The sequence below is a fragment of the Larimichthys crocea genome, chromosome XIV (genome assembly GCF_000972845.2).
Source record: "Larimichthys crocea isolate SSNF chromosome XIV, L_crocea_2.0, whole genome shotgun sequence".
Classification (NCBI taxonomy): Eukaryota; Metazoa; Chordata; class Actinopteri; family Sciaenidae; genus Larimichthys; species Larimichthys crocea.
The window spans coordinates 3,279,907-3,297,513 of record NC_040024.1 but is presented as its reverse complement, the minus strand read 5'-3'; the positions used below and the strand labels follow the sequence as shown (position 1 = coordinate 3,297,513).

The following is a 17,607-nucleotide window of genomic DNA, read 5'->3' as shown; positions in this document are numbered from 1 at the left end:
GGGCAGTAAAAGTTCAGCCTGTGAGTAGGTTGTCACATTGCTGAAAATGTGTCGACAGACATGTTCAACATTTTCACAAATTAAGTTAGCTGTATTTATGGTCGGTGTAGAAATGCCCTCCGCTCTGTTAGGCGGTGTATCTTGCGTTAGCTTGGTAATTTCTTCCTGCTGCTAAATGACTAACGAGAGAAATTGTTTGGATGTTGTGGTTGCGGAGAACACCTAAGCAGCAAGCACCAAAGCTGAAACCAACACGAGGGGGCTCGCAAATGATAAAAAAATCAGCACTCTTTTGTTGTTTCTGCTGGCTAACGGGGAGGCATTCCTAATCAATTCAGCCACATCTGAGGAGGATGAATCGGTATGAATATTCATGAAGATGAAAATGTGTACTTAACTTGCAACCACAACAAACGGTGATCAAGCTGGGCAAATTGAACAGGGTGCCATTGACAGTACTTAACAGGCAATTTACATTAGAACTGACAAGCGGGCCCTGTGTTAGCACCTTAATCAAGGTCCGAGGGCAGCAACAGTTTTACCGTACGGGAAGTTAATTCTGCGTACTGGGAGGGATTTGGATAAGTGGTTCAGCTTCATAACTACCTATTAATTCTTTGTTAACGCCTATTTGGCCTTTCTATCACAGAGATATGTTTTTTGGAGACTTAAATATTGCAATTACGTTGCTGTACATCCAGTGTGTAACCTAAATATGTGTAAATCCTTCCAGGCCGATGCTGTTGTTGAGGGAACACCGGGCTTTCGTGCTGTTTTGTGGACAGAAAGGAGTCAGTTGTCATGTCTGAAGACCTTGATTACTTTTCTTCTGTCACACTCAGGGATAGGGCCGTATTTATATAAATATTTCTTGCACGCTTATTCAATTTGTGTCATTTTCGCACCTTTTTATTAGTTTCCCTCTTCTTCTTCCTCGCCCTTAAGAAGCTTTGGCCTCCACTGAAAATTCAGTTTCCACTTCAGCGGCCCAGATAATTCAAGAACAGAGGAGGATTTTCAGGAGAACAATTTGATGATCAAAGGAGGCACTCCACTCGGGAGGGAAAAGGGATATTCTGACGTGGCGCTCCCCTCGGTATTCTATCATTATGTTATGGCCCTCCATTCCCGTCGAAACCGCTGTTAACGTGGAATCAAGTTCACTCACATTTAGAGGGTAATCATAGGTATCCGAGAAGAATGTCTTGACATTGGCGGGAAAAATGGCACCATTCTTGTCGAGCCGTCTCCTTTATCAGTATGTTAAACGGAGACGTGAAGAGATATCATTTCAATACTCCAAGCGAAGCCTTCGCACTAAATCAGCTCTTAGCGAAACCTTGCAAGGAGAGGACTGTCCTCTCTTTGGCATTAACTGTAGGACAATGCATTCTGCACAGGCACTGATGTGTGACCATGCTCGGACTGTAGCTATGTGCCTTGGTGAACAGAGCCGCAGGAAATTGCCTTCTCTCAAGAAATAGGCATTTGTGCAGTGGTGAATTTCACTTATGCTTCTACGAGCCACCCGCCTCCCTTCAAAGCCTGTAACTCAGTCTACCATAAACAGAGAGGGAGACTGAATATAGAATATGTTTTCTTTTTGAACGCGAAAATGAACAAATCCCCTGATTTATAAAAAAAAACCAAGTCAACCTTTGGCGTTCAAGCACCTCTTGGTGCTGATAAAAGAGCAAAGATGGAGGAATGTCACTTTAGATGAAAAACATTGCTGTAGGTGAGTGAAAGGGTGGGAATTCCCCATTAACAGCATGCTTTTGACTATAGAAAGCTTGCTTGTTTCACAGTTTAATAATATTGGCTATACCCCAGGGGTTTTTATATACAGTAGAAGAAGCTGGCATTAGTTTGTAACAAGGCAGAAACGAAGACGGTATAGTTGGGAGGTAGTGGTGCATGGACAAAGGGGAAAAACAGAACCTTAAAGATCTCATTATAATGAACTCTTTGGCGTCTATAACTACCTTTTTAAGAAACCCTGTTTGGTGTAGCACCAGTAAGACTAAATACTCCATTTGTCAGCGCTTGACAGGAAAGGAAACTGCACTCAAAGTTGTATTGTTTTCTCATTTACACTTTAGAGTTCATTATTGTGCAGTTGACAAAACGGTTTCACTTTTAATGTCCATTTGGTAGCTTTTCTGGAGCTTTTCGACCAAAAAAAAACACATGATCTTCATGAACAGATGAGGGTTGACGCAGATGTCATGGGATTTTTTTTTCTTTCCCCTGATCGCTCGAAGATGCTTTTAACAAAACGATCTCAAAAAGGAACCGCGTCAAAAACACAGAATGCGCAATACAGTAATTAGCAATGAAACGATTAGTCGATTCATTGTCAATCATCAAAAAACCTATGACCATGAAGTAGGCGTTCAAAATGACAACCATGTGCAGTGATTTCAGCTTCCCTAATGTGAGTGTTTGTAGCCTTTTCTGCTCTCTGGGTTTTGCACTGTTGGGTAAGTAAAGTGAAGATGTCGACTTAGGCTCTGGGGAATTGTGACAGGTGTTTTTAACAGTCAAAAAAAAAAAGGACAAATTAATTGCTAACAAACAATCTTGAAACGTCAAAATATTATTTACCATAAGATGATTACAGTTATAAACAGTAACAAACCTTTGCTGTACCATTTATCCATCCATTTTCTGACACTTTCTGTCACAGTGACAGACTGATCGCATCCCACAGAGCCAGAGAGCACCTGCAAAGCAAGCTGGCTTGATGTGACTCCACCTTTCTGTCTTGGCAACAACACTGAGCTCTCTTGATGTTCACAACATTCACTGATACACACACACACACACACACACAAAAAAACCCAACAACAAAAAAAAACAAACACCCGGCGCCTCGCGTTGCCCTCCCACCCCTAGTCTCTAGCAAACCAAGGTCAGCCACTCGGCCCGGCTCTTCACACCATCTGTTTGGGCTGGTTGACATTTGGCCCTAGCCAACACTGAAATCTCACTTCAGAAGGAGGGGCCGGCATATTAGCATTCTGTTTTCATATTTTAGATCAAGAGGACAGATTTCTGCTCCTTGTTTTGAATCTCAAAGGCAAGAATTAAGATCTTCACGAAATGTCCAAGATAGTAATGAAGACACAGATTTAAAACGTTGCGGTGTATACAATATAATAGCTTTTGACATCTCATGCAATGCTGTACACAAACTGCCAGAGTCCGGATATAAACCTCATTATGATAGTCGCACATTTAATTAACCCAAAAGACTGTGAGGTTATAATTCACATTACCAGCCACAAGAACAGAAAGGAAGGCTTTACAACAGTGTGCCATCTTGCTCAGTGACGGTCCCGTCAGCCTCCAGAAGGGGGCAGCAGGCCTCTAAGTTGAGTGTGAGCTAATGGAAAAAAAAATATGGAAAGTCACATTCACAGGTCATTTAATCTCTTTGTTTTGTCATGGGCTGGGCCTCTGGTGCTGCTTTCCTGCCTCGCTCTCACAGAAAAAGAGAGAGAGAGATGCCTCCCGTTCAGAAAGGAACAATTCTCATCCGCCTCCAAGAATTTCCTTTTTTTTTTCTTGTGCATTTGTAAAGTAGGTTTTGTAAGCTCGCAGTGATTCTAGGATTTAGTGTGTGTGTTCTTAGGAGAGTCCTGGATGGCATTGTAAGAGCAGGGTTGTTCTTTTTTTTTTTTCAGTCTGTATTTAACTTTCAACGTCTTTTTTTGGAGCAATGTATGCTCTTGCGTCACTGAGAGTAACCTAGAAGTTTGATATCTGCAGACCTAAGCTGTACTTAGGATTCCACTCTTACTGAACTGACTGTATGGATGTAGGCCATGATGTTGCTTTACAGTGTATGCAAAGGCTCGCAATGCCACGCTGCGATGTGCACGTGGATTATACAGTAGTTAAGGTAAAGCATACACAGCTTACACCGTATGATCTCAGTAACTTCGATGGTAGAATTAGCTACGTGCAGGCGAGCATGAGTCGTGGTAGCCATATACGGGGTTTTGCATGTCATTTTCTGTACTCCGACAAGATTATGGTCTCGTGTTAAAAGCTTTCCGAGGCTAGCTGGTCTGATAGAGGGGGGGAAAAAAGAGGGGTTGTCTGCGGCTTTCCCCCCCCACCAAGTACCATTCATCACCTCCCATCACACGCGTCATGTTTTTGCTTCAGAGCTGAAGTGCTTTCAAGTTATATAATACGAAATGACAGGCTGAAACCAGAAGTGGAGTGATATGCGGTTTGTAGAGCTGAGGTAGAGAAAACTGACCTGCTAAAAAATTCTGTAATGTGTCATGTTCTTTTGAGATAGGAGGACAGTGAGGGGAGGAGGAGGAGGAATGATTTGGGCGTGCTGTGAACTGTGAAAGACTTCCCTTTTTTTGTGTTTGTTTCAGGCTGCACACCTGACACTCCTCAATCTCTCGCCTTGCCCCTCTTCCTCCGCGCCTCTAATCTCCCCCGCACTCGTCTTTTGTTATGTAACCGTCGTGATTGGATGCGCCCGAGGTCGCGCTGGTGGCGCAGGTAATGGAGCCAGCGGGAGGTCAAAGGCAAGCGAAGAGTGAAGAGGCATCGCTTTATGCTACTACAAGTCTTGACAGTCTTTTCACAAAGAGGCATCTCATTTATCTGGATGTCTGTTTACCTGTCACTTTTTCTGCACTTAGATTTTATTTAAAGTTTGTTTCTCGACAAAATGCCGTTTACATAAGCGCCCCGCTCCTCCTTAAATATGAAAAATAATGTCAAAGAAGTGCGACAGACGAGACTTAACAAAAGTTGAATCACACAGCTGTGTTTTTATCGCTTTGACTCCATCGCTGAAAAGTCTGCCTCACAAGCTGTACTGACAAACCTACCTTAAAGCGAGCTCAAGGCGATCATTTGTATTCTTATCAGCTTTAACCACTTGACAAATACTATTGATGTTGCACCCGTGTAACTGCAGCTCCCAGAGAACAAGGTACACATTGTGCTACCAAACGACGTCCACAGAGAATAGACATCGGTTTCCTCCTGGGACAATCTATGCCTCCCAGGTGAATGCATTGATCACTGATCTAATATCGCAACAGAAGAACAGAAAGGATGTTTTAGCAGCGATAAGCCCCGTAATATTTCATTTTAGAGGGGTTATTCCTAATTCATGCTAATGACAGGAAGTAGACCTTTGTATGGTTGAGGAAGGTGATATAGCACAATATTAAAGGGCCAGTGTGTGGGAGTAAATGGCGTCTAGTGGTGGAGTTGCTGATTGCAAGTGCTCTCCTTCCTATTATAAAAGAGAATATATGGTGGCTGGGTAGAGCACCGTGACATCGGCGTCGGATATGAAACTATTTTCAGGTGATTCTACACTGATAGAAGCACAGTTATGCATATTATATTCAATTTCTGCCATATTCTGCAAATACAGTCCCCTAAATCTTATACACTGGACCTTTAATATTTAATCCTGGTTGATATGGCGACACCTCTGGTTACTTGTAGTAACAACAACACATGTCGAGCAATGACTTTATTGGAAATACAAAAAGAGGAGGAACCGTGTAACCAAACCAACTGGTCTGTCTGTGACAAGTTTCACTCACAACATAGCTCTGCACCAGGAGATGGTTACCTTGCTGAGAAGTTGAAAGTGTGCAGACTGTGGTCGGGAATTTTACTGGAAGTGCATTTTTTGACGAATGATTGCAGTTTAGACAAATACATTTAGTGTGACTGCTTTAGACTAAAAGCTCCGCCGTGTTTTGTCACACGCCAGCCGTTTATGCAAAGCAACAGCATTTGGCTGGTGGCTAGTCCTAATTTAGTCAGTAGTAAGGCGAGTATGGATGAATTAAACTGTAATGCTTACATTGCGCATTGTTTCATGTGTATGTATCTACAGTATGTGTAAAAGAAGTTTCAAACCAGTGTGGGACTTAAAAATAACACAAAGTGATAATTACAGAATGAAAATACATTTAGTGCCTATTTCTGGTTGATTATGAGTAGTATCAAAAAAGGGGGTTTGGTTTTAATGAAAATTTTAAGGATTATAACTTAGGTATTATTCAACTATAGTCCTACCCCGAAACCCCACCAGCCACGTCCCTGTCACTGTTTTGGTCCGTCTTCCACGCAACTTCAAACCCCACGGCCGCTGCACGTGGAACACAGCATATCCGTGCCCAGCTATGGATCATATTGACTTTTCAACTTCATTGTAGAGATTAGGAAATTGCTAAAACATGAAACATATCAGGTCAAGCAGTGCGAGCCAAATACATTTTACATGAGTCATTTGGAATTCTTGTTTCTGAATTGAGTATCAGAGAAAGTAAACACAGAAAGCAGTTCCCCAGATTTGCTGTTGTAGCTACCAGAATGAATATGACCTGGGTTGAAAAATAGGAGAATTTCCCTTTTTAATAAGATTAGTTTACCAATATTGATACATAACCACCCTAAAACATCAAACTGATGTTCAAGGCAATAAACTCTGTTCGACTCTTAAGGGACACATCAAACAAAACTCTTCAACCATGTTAAACTAATACTTGAAACTTTATATTCAAAAGATTACATGCTATGATCGATGTTTTTAATGAGATTCTACTAAACAATAACACTGAATTATTGCCCAGCCCCTCAGTAAAGTCATTATTGCAAATCCTGCCAAGAACTGCATTCGGTCACGGATGAATAGCAGAATTCTGTATTTTATGTATAAATATCAGACTTCAGACAGACCACTGAGTCCTGGAAATCTCGTTGAAGAACCTCATGTGCTTTGTGGAGAAACAGTTGATGTGTTTTGTGTTTCCATGGTGACCCCCCCCTCTCCCAACAGCACATAAGACAATAATGAAAGCTCTCAAAGGCCGCAGGGGCACCAGAATAGTGCACGTCCTCAACGTTTTTTTAGCTTTTGTGGCACTTGGAGGAGTTACACAACCTGACGTTCACCCTGAGAATGTTTCCTTCCCCCCCACATCATCTCGGGGCTTTTGAGACCGGCAAAGATTGGGCTTGCTAGCAAAGGGATGACACACGGAATGACAAAACTCCTGTGTCTGTCTGTCAGGCTTGGTCTTTATCCGACTGACATTTGCTGGCTCAGGCTCATCCAGGCTCCGGAGAAGCCAGGGATAAGAGTCAGACACAGATGGCTTTTTCCCTTGCAATTCTGTCTAGCGCAAGATTCAGAGGAGAGGTAAAAAAAATTGTTTCCAAATCTTCATCCTGTTTTTACAGACTCTCTGAATTATATTCGCCTGTACAAAAGTATAAGAAACCAGCGAATCTTCACACACTGCAACAATTTGTTATTGTTTTCTGTAATATCTTCTCTTGCAGTGTTTTATTCTTGTCTTGCTGTGCTGACCCAACCTATTGGTGATTAAGGCTTGTTAGGGGCTGTTACTTCGGCAGAGACATCTCTTGTCCTCCGAGTAAGTCAAAAGAACAATGCAAAGAATGCCTTGTGCCATTTAAAACTGATGAGCCAAAGCCAGCATGAAGGAGGAGAGGGGAGGTGTAGGTGTTAAATTGATTGGCGAGAGAAAAAAGCATCTGCTTTGCAATAGCTTAACAGTTGCCTCAGAAGCACGCCTGCTATTGTTTCCGAACAAGAATACCCACTTCTGTGTGCCGAGGAGTGTCGCCTTCAGAAGAAATGTGTGAGAGGGATAGAAATTGTTGCATAAGAAACATTTAGAGACATCATTTTTTTTTTTTTTTGCAGCTCTCCAGGACCTTGATCTATTTTCTTTTTTCATAGCTGCCTCAACTCCTTTTTCTTTTCTCCAGGCAGTTCAGAGTTAATACGTGGGCAGAGAACAAAAGACAGGGGGATACAGGGCTGGAGTCAGCAGCTGATCCAATGACAGAAATGGCACTGAGGCGAGAGGGTCCCAGGTGTAGTCATGACTCAAGTAGCACTTCAAGATAGGGGGGGGTTGTGATTTGAGTGGGGCAAGGAGCGAAAAAGAAAGCATGGGGGGTGGTGGGGGGCATCGTGGAAGCTCGCGTCCTGTGTGACAAGCTGCCTGTTGTGTGCATACACCCTGACAGCAGGGAAAGCAAAGAGACAGGACACCTGACCCCTTTGACCTTCACCAAAGTAGAACAGGACTCAGACTTCCGTCACTGAACAGCAGTGGCATGAGTGTGCACCTCTCTTGTCTCCGTATTTATTTCAGTAAACTTAGGTTGAACTGTTAAGACACCGTCGGTGTTAGGATGCCAAAACGCTATGAGAAGATATTTTAGTATGCAGATTTCTTTTACATTTGTAGATCCGCATTGGTCTCTTGCACAAAAGAGAGCGTGCTTATCGGCAGGATTCTTACTGCAGTGATGAGACAGGCTATAGTCTGGGCTTGTAGATCCAGTGCATTGATTGTATGGCATCTACAAGCAGGATGGCGAGGCTGTAACTAACTCCAATAAACTTACACTTAGTATAATGAAATATAAGCAGTTCTAGTGCTAGACTGGACAGGAAAAAGCATTAGGGTAGAATTCAATATAACCAACTAACATAACGTCAGTGTCTGAACACAGACCTGTAACAGTGGCTGAAATCTACTTTGTATACAATGATTGTTTGCCGTTGGAATTACAGGAACTGCTTTTTATGGGCACAAATCCAGCTAAATGACAAACTACACTCATGATATATTCCATGAACCCCTATTCTTTTCAAGTCCAGCTAGCTAATTAATGAAGCTGTCAGTCACATCAAAGGCGACATCCAGGGAAAAGCACAATTCCATAATTAATTTCACCCAAGAATCACGCTCCAATACGACTCCTAGAAATTATGGTTCATATCATGCTAATTTGTTTTTCCAATTACGTTTCGGGTAACGTTACCGCTGCCTAATATAGGTTCCTTTGCAATGAAGCGCAGCATTGTAGAAGGAGGTGTGATGGACATAGGGGAAAATAAATGCTGATCCTGTAACACATTGTGCCTCAAGTCGGTGTTTGTAATCCCCAGCCATCAAATGCCTCCAAAAGCAAGAAGAAGGCTAATTTCTTCCCACAATATTAAGACTGGTCACCGTATTCCTTCCTCATGTTGGTGTTCATGGCAACCGGCGACAGTGAACACAACCGTCGAACATCAACAGGTGTACTACACAGATAAAACAACAGTCTTGTCTCTTTAAATCACAGCAACACTGATACACGATTAAATATAAACCAGCGTGTTACCGCTGTTGACGAACAACATCTGCTCGGGTGTTTTTTTTTTCCAGTCTAACAGTCTGGAGGATGATCTGAGTTTCACTGAGTCACTCATATTTATTTATTTATCTTTTTTGAAAACTCGACTCAAGCAGCTGACTTGTCACTTAACTGTGTTGCCGCGAACCGAACTTGGTTATCGCCGTCTTTCTGGTCACAATGCACCCATGCTCGCAGTCGGTAATTCTGTGCACCGGGTAGCGCTCATTGTCTGGTATTTTTTTACCCAACATCCAAGAGCAGCAGCTGGTTAAAGAGTTCAAAAAACTGAAAATATAATTCAGAGAAATACTTCAGGAAATATTATGCGAGGTGTGTTTGTGTTTGGATACAAATAGCAGCTAATACAGGCACAGCTTTAGTGTTTATCTGCCGGGGTTATGAAGGGTTATGAACATAATTTGCAGGAGACAGGGTTGAAGTCACTCGTGTTTTTCTGTGTCTCTGTAGTTGCATGTGTTCTAACAAGTGTTCAACCTGATTATACTCATATTCTCATGCTTGTATAATAGTCCACTGTGTTTGTTCTAGAGTGCATTTCCACATGTACCCGGTGTGGTTGTCTGCCTGTGCACTTAAGTCAGGATCAGTATTGTTGTCACTCTGACTCCCTGCCTCCTCGTTTCTTTCTCTTTTCTCACACACTCCCCTCACTCCCTCTACAGAGTGACATTCATTAATTAAATATGGTGTACTGCCGCAGGATGTGCTTCCCTTTCCACTATCTCCAGACACTAATAATTACATTGGCATTTAGCTCCGTGATAAGCCGACCCTATGGCCTTTATGAAATGTTCCCTGGGTCCGGATACTGAGCAAAATATAGACTGATGCGATGCTATATATCGATCCATCTGTCTAAGAGAGAAAAAAAATAAGGCACTGTTCATTAGCATGGTTAAAGAATATAACAGCACCTGATCATTAAAAGCTGAAATCAAGCTTTGCTGCGAATATGCATGGTATCATTCTGTAAATGAAAACAAAGCTGATGATGGTGACAAGTTATCACAGGTAAATAAATGCCACAGGGGACAACTGTCATTTATGAAACATACTGTACAGCTCTGTAGCATTAAAGTTATTTTTATTCCACAGTGTAAACTTTAACCTGCCCGCTCTCTTTCTGTTAATTGCCTGTAAGTGTCAGCAAATGGTGAAAAATGCCCATTTATTATGTTTTATCCATCCACATCACTCCAAATATATATAAAACATAAAAAAGAAATATGTCCTTGTCTTGGCTGACAACATTCTGCTGCTATATTCAATACAAATATTCCCTATGTTGATATAAAAGGTAGTCCAAGTGGCATTATGTTTCCCAAAACATTTTATTAGATAATTAAATAGTAAATCCTCCAACTTCTTTGGAAATTAGGTTTACATACTAATTACTATTTCTAACAGCAAAGGAGAAGATAAGGGTATTCACACGAGTAGCTGAAATCAGTTAAATTGCTTTTTTTTTGTTTAAGAAATTACTAAAACTATTATTTGATTGCTGCTGATCGTTGCCGCTCTAGTAGACTTACAGCTAATATGCTGTGAAAATAACATGTTTACACCTTAGGCTATAGATTTGTTTTTATTTTTTTTTCCATTATGCTCGTTATTTTCTAGGGTCAATTGAGTGTTTCTAAAATGAAACAATGTGATAATGTGATGGATAGGTGCGTTATTGGATGGAAAATAAGCGTTTAGGCGTACAGTCCCTGTCAAATTCTGTTTTTAATTAATCCACAAATTGTTTACGATGCTTCAGTACTTTCCTGAACCCAAGGTAATGTCTTCACTTTTACTTCTGTTTAGTTTAGACTAACAGTCCAGCAACCCTAAGATAACACATACAAAGCAGCAAGACCACACATTTGAGAAGCTGGAATCATTGACTGTATAAGGCTGTTACCTGAAAAGCAAGTATTCCTATTGCCCAAGCCAAGTCTCTTTGAAGTTCAGTCTGAAAACACTGAATTTTGCCTCCACTGACAGAACACAAGATATGTACAAGCAAAGAAATGACAGGGATAAGCTGAAAGCTCAGCTGCATCAGTATTTCCCTTAAGACTATGCCTCCTCAGGTAAAGCAAAATCAAAGTTAATACTGTTTTTGACTAACTTCACTTTTATCTAATTACTTTGCCTCAGGTGGCCTAATCAGGCTGGTACATTGCAAGATTATTATGTGGCTTATCAGCTTCGGGGATGTATCAATTAATGCTTAAGTAACAATTCTTGTAAACATGCATTCAGTTTGTAAAAATCTCATTTAAACCAGTTCCATCTGAATAAGTTGCCAGCAAATAGCCTGACGTCTATCCCCCTCAGTTGCCTGGTGTCATTATGCTTTTTCTTGTTTTATTAACAAGTTAATATTGGTTGCAAATTTTGGGACATTTCAACGTTATCGTTCACATGACTACAGCTATTTCCCATAGGCTGAAATCTAGTTTTTCCACTGCTGTGGTAGAAGGACGCAGTAATTCCACAGCACAGTGCGAAGTGCAATCGCTGCAGGTTTGCCTGAATAATCTCCGATCTCCAAATTAAACTTGAGATTTGAGACTTGCTTGTTCCAGAATGGGTCCTGGCTGAAATTACCGGGAAAGGTTTCAGTGAAAACCATCTGGGCTTCAAATTGGACCTCTGGACTCAGGGGATTGTATGTACCATTCAGTATCAGCTAAGATGACCAGTGTTCTTGTTACCCTGGGAAATCTGCCTCTGACTTCTATTATTTTGGTCGATGTTTCCGTCCTCATCTGTCAAAGGGCCTGAAAGGGGATCACTAGCGAGTACTTTCTATCTGGACAACATGCTCTGCTGCTGTACTTGTCGCTGGGTACTCGACTTGAGCAAAGGATTAAAAGCCCGAATTGAGTGACAGAGATGCTTAGATGAGGCAAACTGACATAAGTAGCTGGCAGCTTTATTACATATGTGACTTTCTGCGTACATTCAGTATGCACACATGCTGTATGTGCTTTAATACTGCGTGGGAGTGGTAATATTTTCAGTTGTGTGGGCTTCATGGTAATAAATGTCTCATCTTTTTGTTTGTGCTGTTTCCACATATTTGCAAGGTGATGCGTTTCATAACTCTGACTAGAAACCCAATATTCTCTTGCCAGGTGGATATAAGTGGTATTTGTAGAACTGTGCTTCTGGGACCAGCTGGATCTATCAAATAACATAACGCTGTATGTAACAGTGTTATTTGATCTTTCCTCTCTCTCTCTCTGCAAGGCAATATCTTTGCATACTGTTTTATCAGCCCCCGTGTTCGTTTGACTCAATCAACTATAGAGCGTATTTGTCAAAACTGTTGGAGAATTTTCACGTAACAGTTAAGTTAAGTCAAATCTTTCAGAAACTGAAGGTAAGATACAGTTGCCGCATTTTGATCTGCAAACAACACCTTGTTCCCTTGTTGTCAGCTAGACTTAATTTTGTTTTTATATTTCATTAAATTAACATTGACAGGGTCGAAGCTCATTACAGTTGTACACCAGCAGAGTGGAAAAGGTCCCCCCGTCATCTTTATGCTTTTAAACTGTTGGCCAAGCTAACAAAGATGATTATTTCGATGGGTGAAAAAACAACTGCAGCCATGAGTCTGATGCCTACATTTGTGGCAACTGCTAAACCAAACAGAACCAGAGCAAGCTACAGTACAGGGCCGCGACTACGGGTGATTTTAAACGATTGATTGATTTTAGTTTAGTCTATAATATCAAAAAATGGTGAAAAATGCCTAGTAAAAGTTCTGAAGTTGTGTCATCAAAAGTCTTTTTTTTACAACCAACAATTCAAAAAAGACATTTTTAATTCAAAATAAGTGAACAAAGAGAAAAACAAGTCCTTTCAAAGTATTTGACTTTTCCTTTTTCATTTATTTTGCAGGATAATCGACTAATTATTTCAGTTACTCTTTTGTCACAACAGAATCTAACTATACAGCCATAATTTTGTTTATCCCCCAACAAAGGTCAGCCTCAAGATACAAAGAGCATGCCACCAGTAACAAAAGATAAAGACTGAACACTGCATAACAAACTGTGAACTTCAGCCTCAAATAAAGCATTCAGCTCATTTCCTCTCAGTGCACACGGTGTAATTTGTATGCGGTTCAGACAAACACGTTTCAGTTTTCTTTTAAAAAAAGACTACCTATGCAGAAAATAACTTTTCACAGCACCTGCCTTCCAGTCCAAGTGTCCAGATCCGCAGTTGTGTTTATTAGCTTAGCTTAATTGTGCATAGTATCTAAAGGTCAGTGCCTGCTGTGATACATCGCTGCCAAAATGGCTTCCAGGGGACACTGTTTCAGATGAATAAACACTGAAAGCTGCACCACCTTCCATCCCCGTGTCCCCATCCTTTACCTCCCAGTGCGCAGCAGCATCACATTCGGCTCTTTCAGGCCTCGCACAAGGTCTTGTGACTGATGGCTATCCACTGGTATGTACCGCCTCACTGACTTCCATTTCAGCAGGCAAAAGACAGCAGATTAATTCGCTTGTCAATTTTTTTTCCCCCCATTTTTTTTTCTACAGGAGTTTATTCAGATAGGAGGAATGATGTGTTTGTCCTCCAGTGAATTAAAACATGCAGTTTATCCGTATAACTACAGCTTTCTCCGTGATTAATGGTATTTGACTTCTATAAGCAGTAAACTTCTTACGTTTGGCTGTAAAAGCTGATTTAATGAGAGAGTGACTTGAATAGATAAGCAGATATGGCAGTGGGGATTACTGGGAGGTGAGCTGAATGGGAGATGGATGGTGTGCAGTTTATTATCAGTTATGTAATGGACTTTTTATAAGCCTATACCTGTGGGGCCAGAAGGCACTCTGCAGTAGATGCAAGATTGCGTGCATTTTAAGATATGTGTCAGAATGTGTACATGATTTGAAGAGATGTGTACACTTGTGGTGCAGGTCATGTATTAGGTTGTATTAAAAATTTATGAAAGAAGAAAAAGCATTTTATGTTGAGTGCCTGTAAAGATACAGAGCTCTAGACAATTGTTGGGCCCATATAGTGCATTTGCACATTGAATGTGTTTTATATGCTGTTTGACTATATAACTGATTGTTTTCAACCGCTTGGTTAGATCGATAGTTTATTTTTCCTCAAGGAGACGCGCAGTATTCGAAAAAATACAAAAAACATAAAACCCCAGGACACTTCATTACAGCTGTCATACAAACATAGATACAAACATTGATTCTCTACAACACCACAGACGGGATTTCGAGCAACTTAACTCATGTTAAAACAAGACTTTCTGCACATTGGTAGTAGATACCTAGATCCAGAAGGAAAGAGGTTAAAACACTGGTAGAAACCATGGTCTGGATCATGTGTGATTGTGAGTGCTTTGTGAAACCTTGATGAGGTGATACAATCAGACAAGTCTGGGGTGGGAATACCAATTACTTTGCTATCTATCTTTAAAGAGCGTATTCACATTAGTGACTTTACGGAAGTGGAAAAAAACAAATGGCACCATGTAGAAGAGTTGGCTCAGTGAAGATTGGGTTGGACAAGTGCTTTAGTTTACAAATGACTACAAGTCTCTGTTAACAATGCTTCTATGTTTCATTGGTTTGCTGATTCAAACTGAGGTTGTTGTTCAGTGTAATGCCACGATAGCCGAAAGGTGTACACCAACTTCTGTGATTGGTGGACCAGTGTTTTGAACTGGACTAAAGAGCAGTTCTTTAGTTTTCATGACATGATAAGGGTGAAAGTTATCATTGCACAATGTGCTAAAGTGGGATATGCAATATTGATAGGCAGTGGATCCAGTGGATGAGTGGTGATGAAACTTGGAGGTGCTGTAGTTCCTTGATTATGATGATGTCACTGGGTTGTGTTAGAGGTCGAGCTAAAATCCATAAAAAGAATTCTGGCAAAGAAGGTCCAGTGTTTTTTCATACTTTGATTAAAAAGTATCTGACTCTTACCTCTTACCCCCTAGGCTTTGTTGGGAGGTGGCCATCAGATGGATCTCACCAAGTTTCGACACACACTCTGGGACGTCCTGACAAAGGGAGACAGTGTCAAGGTAAGCTCCATCATTCTTCATTTACACTACATTCTGTTTTCATTTCTTCTAGCTAAATGCCTTCATCAGTTACTTCTTTATTACTTTATTCCTTGGATTAGATCCTAATAGAAAAAATCATTGACTTGTCCTTGTGAAATAGGTGGTGCTGGAACCTTGGTAACATGAAGTATCCGTATCCATCTAGTTAACCATGCAAGCAGCATGGCTCTATAGATGCCAGTGTCGGCCTGTAGTTTGGTTGGTCAGTTAGTTAGACCACAACTTTGGTCCAGACTGAGATATCTCAACAACTATTGGATGCACTGCCATAAAATCTGGTACATATCCATGGTACTCAGAGGAAGAAATGTAATTAATCTGGTGATTCTCTCAGCATGAGGTTGATATTTCCGTTGACCTTTCCCTCCTTGTGTCATTTTTCTTTGACTCATACCCAAAACCTCTCCACTGGTTGCTTAAAAACAATGACTAGATAGATATACATAGGGAAATAAAGCACTGGTATCTCCTCTGACTGCGTGCAACCCCTCCCAGAAACAATATAGAGACAAGGAGAAGCACAGACGATAAGCACAAAATTAGAAAACATTCCTTTACCCGAAATCTGCAAAAGCTTGATTACTTCAGAGTTCTAAATGTAGCCCTTGGTGACTCGACGTGATGATGTTCCTCTAGTTACCAGAGTGTGATTCGATTTATCTCACGGTTCTATTCTATCTTGACAGCCTGAACACAAATAACCTCATAATACCTTCCTTTCTTGAGTCTGTGTTAATTTAGAGTCGCTAAAACTGCCGACATATTTCTTACAGAGCACAGGTTTATAAACCCATCTGACAGCTAAGGCCTAAAAGAAAATGACCGTGCCTCTCTCTCTCTCTGTCTCCTGAACTGAGAACGTGGAGAGCGTGAGATACCATCCTTTCATTTCCGCTGCTCCAGATAGAAAGATGAGAGAGGGAGAGGACGAAAGTGAGGCCTATCGCTGGGCAGCAGTGATTGAGTCCGTTCACTAAGCCACAGCGAGGATCTGCTCAAATAACCCTCTCTGTCGATAAGAAGCTCGTCATTTCCATAGACGAAAAAACATTGGGGTTCAGATTAGATTTCATCATGCGCCTGGCTTCTCATAGTCTTGCTCCATCATAGAATGTGAATTATAAAACACTCCTGCACTCCCTCATCTTTTCACAGAAACACCACTGAATTACATACAGTATGTACTTGAAATGGGATTATTTACTTGCACTATTATTGTTAGCAGTAGCACAGGTTTGAGTTTTGATGCCCACATTAGAAATATCACAAAAAAATGCCTTTTTTTCCCCCCATACCACTTTAGAATGATTGCAGGAGTAATGCCTTTCCTGTTACAGGTAGATCCTTTCATTGCTAGCAGGGTTGATTGCTGTAATGCTCTCTTCTCTGACCTAGCAAAGGAAGTCTTAAAAAATAAAATGGCAAATCATCCCAAATGCAGCGTTGCTTTTGTAAGTTTTAGAACCCTTTCACAAGAGTCTGCCCTTGGTTTTTTCACAGCACTCATTCCACTAGCAGCTGAACAGTACATATGAACCATGCTTGAAGAAGTATGACCTTTCCTTTTGATACTTTTGTTTGGAAAACCCTTTGTTTTAAAAATGTATGCTCAGTGCATTCATGTTAAATATAATATAGCCATAGATAATGTCCTTAAGAGTCCTTAAGGTTGTTCTCCAGATCAGGACTAACCTGTTGACAACAGATGTGGAGTAACAAAGGAGTAGCATACCTGTTCTGTAAGATGGATGTGAAGGGCATCTAAGACGCTTCAAAAATGCTGATTGTCCTTTTAAGACTTCCAGGAGCTTCTAGTGCGTGTGATCAGCCTTTATGTGGATCCCTATTCGCTTCCACAAAGTAGTCGCCAGTTTTCCCGGTGTCAAACATGAAGATTAGAAAATAGGTGAAATAACTGTCGGTATAAAAAAAGGTTGCTTTCCTCCGAGACACCTTGAGTTCTTTCTTTCTCTTTTCTCTCAACCACATCATTACCTTTTCTCTGACTATTATCCAGTCACATGTTAAGCAAGAAGGCTTTGACAGAGGTGTCCAAATATGACCCGCAAGGTACGTGGGTGTTCATCTTCTGCGTTTGATGTCTTTTTTTAGGCCTATACGGGCAGCACTTTATTTATTTATAGCCACATGTATAGAGTGTAAGTATGTGATGAAAGGCACCGAAAAGCACGGTTGTTTGGGAATCCTTTAATCGATAATTTCAGCTGTAAATATGACAATTTGTA

General features: G+C 40.9%; 1 protein-coding gene across 1 annotated transcript in view; it reads left to right on the top strand.

The window, feature by feature from the left end:
* Window positions 1-17,607, top strand: part of LOC104923988 (glucosidase 2 subunit beta) — a 117,489-nt gene that overhangs the window by 22,163 nt on the left and 77,719 nt on the right. The window contains exon 9 of the mRNA XM_027288032.1: window positions 15,233-15,319. Within this exon, the coding sequence (XP_027143833.1) occupies window positions 15,233-15,319 (87 nt within the window). The remainder of the gene's footprint in view (window positions 1-15,232; window positions 15,320-17,607) is intronic.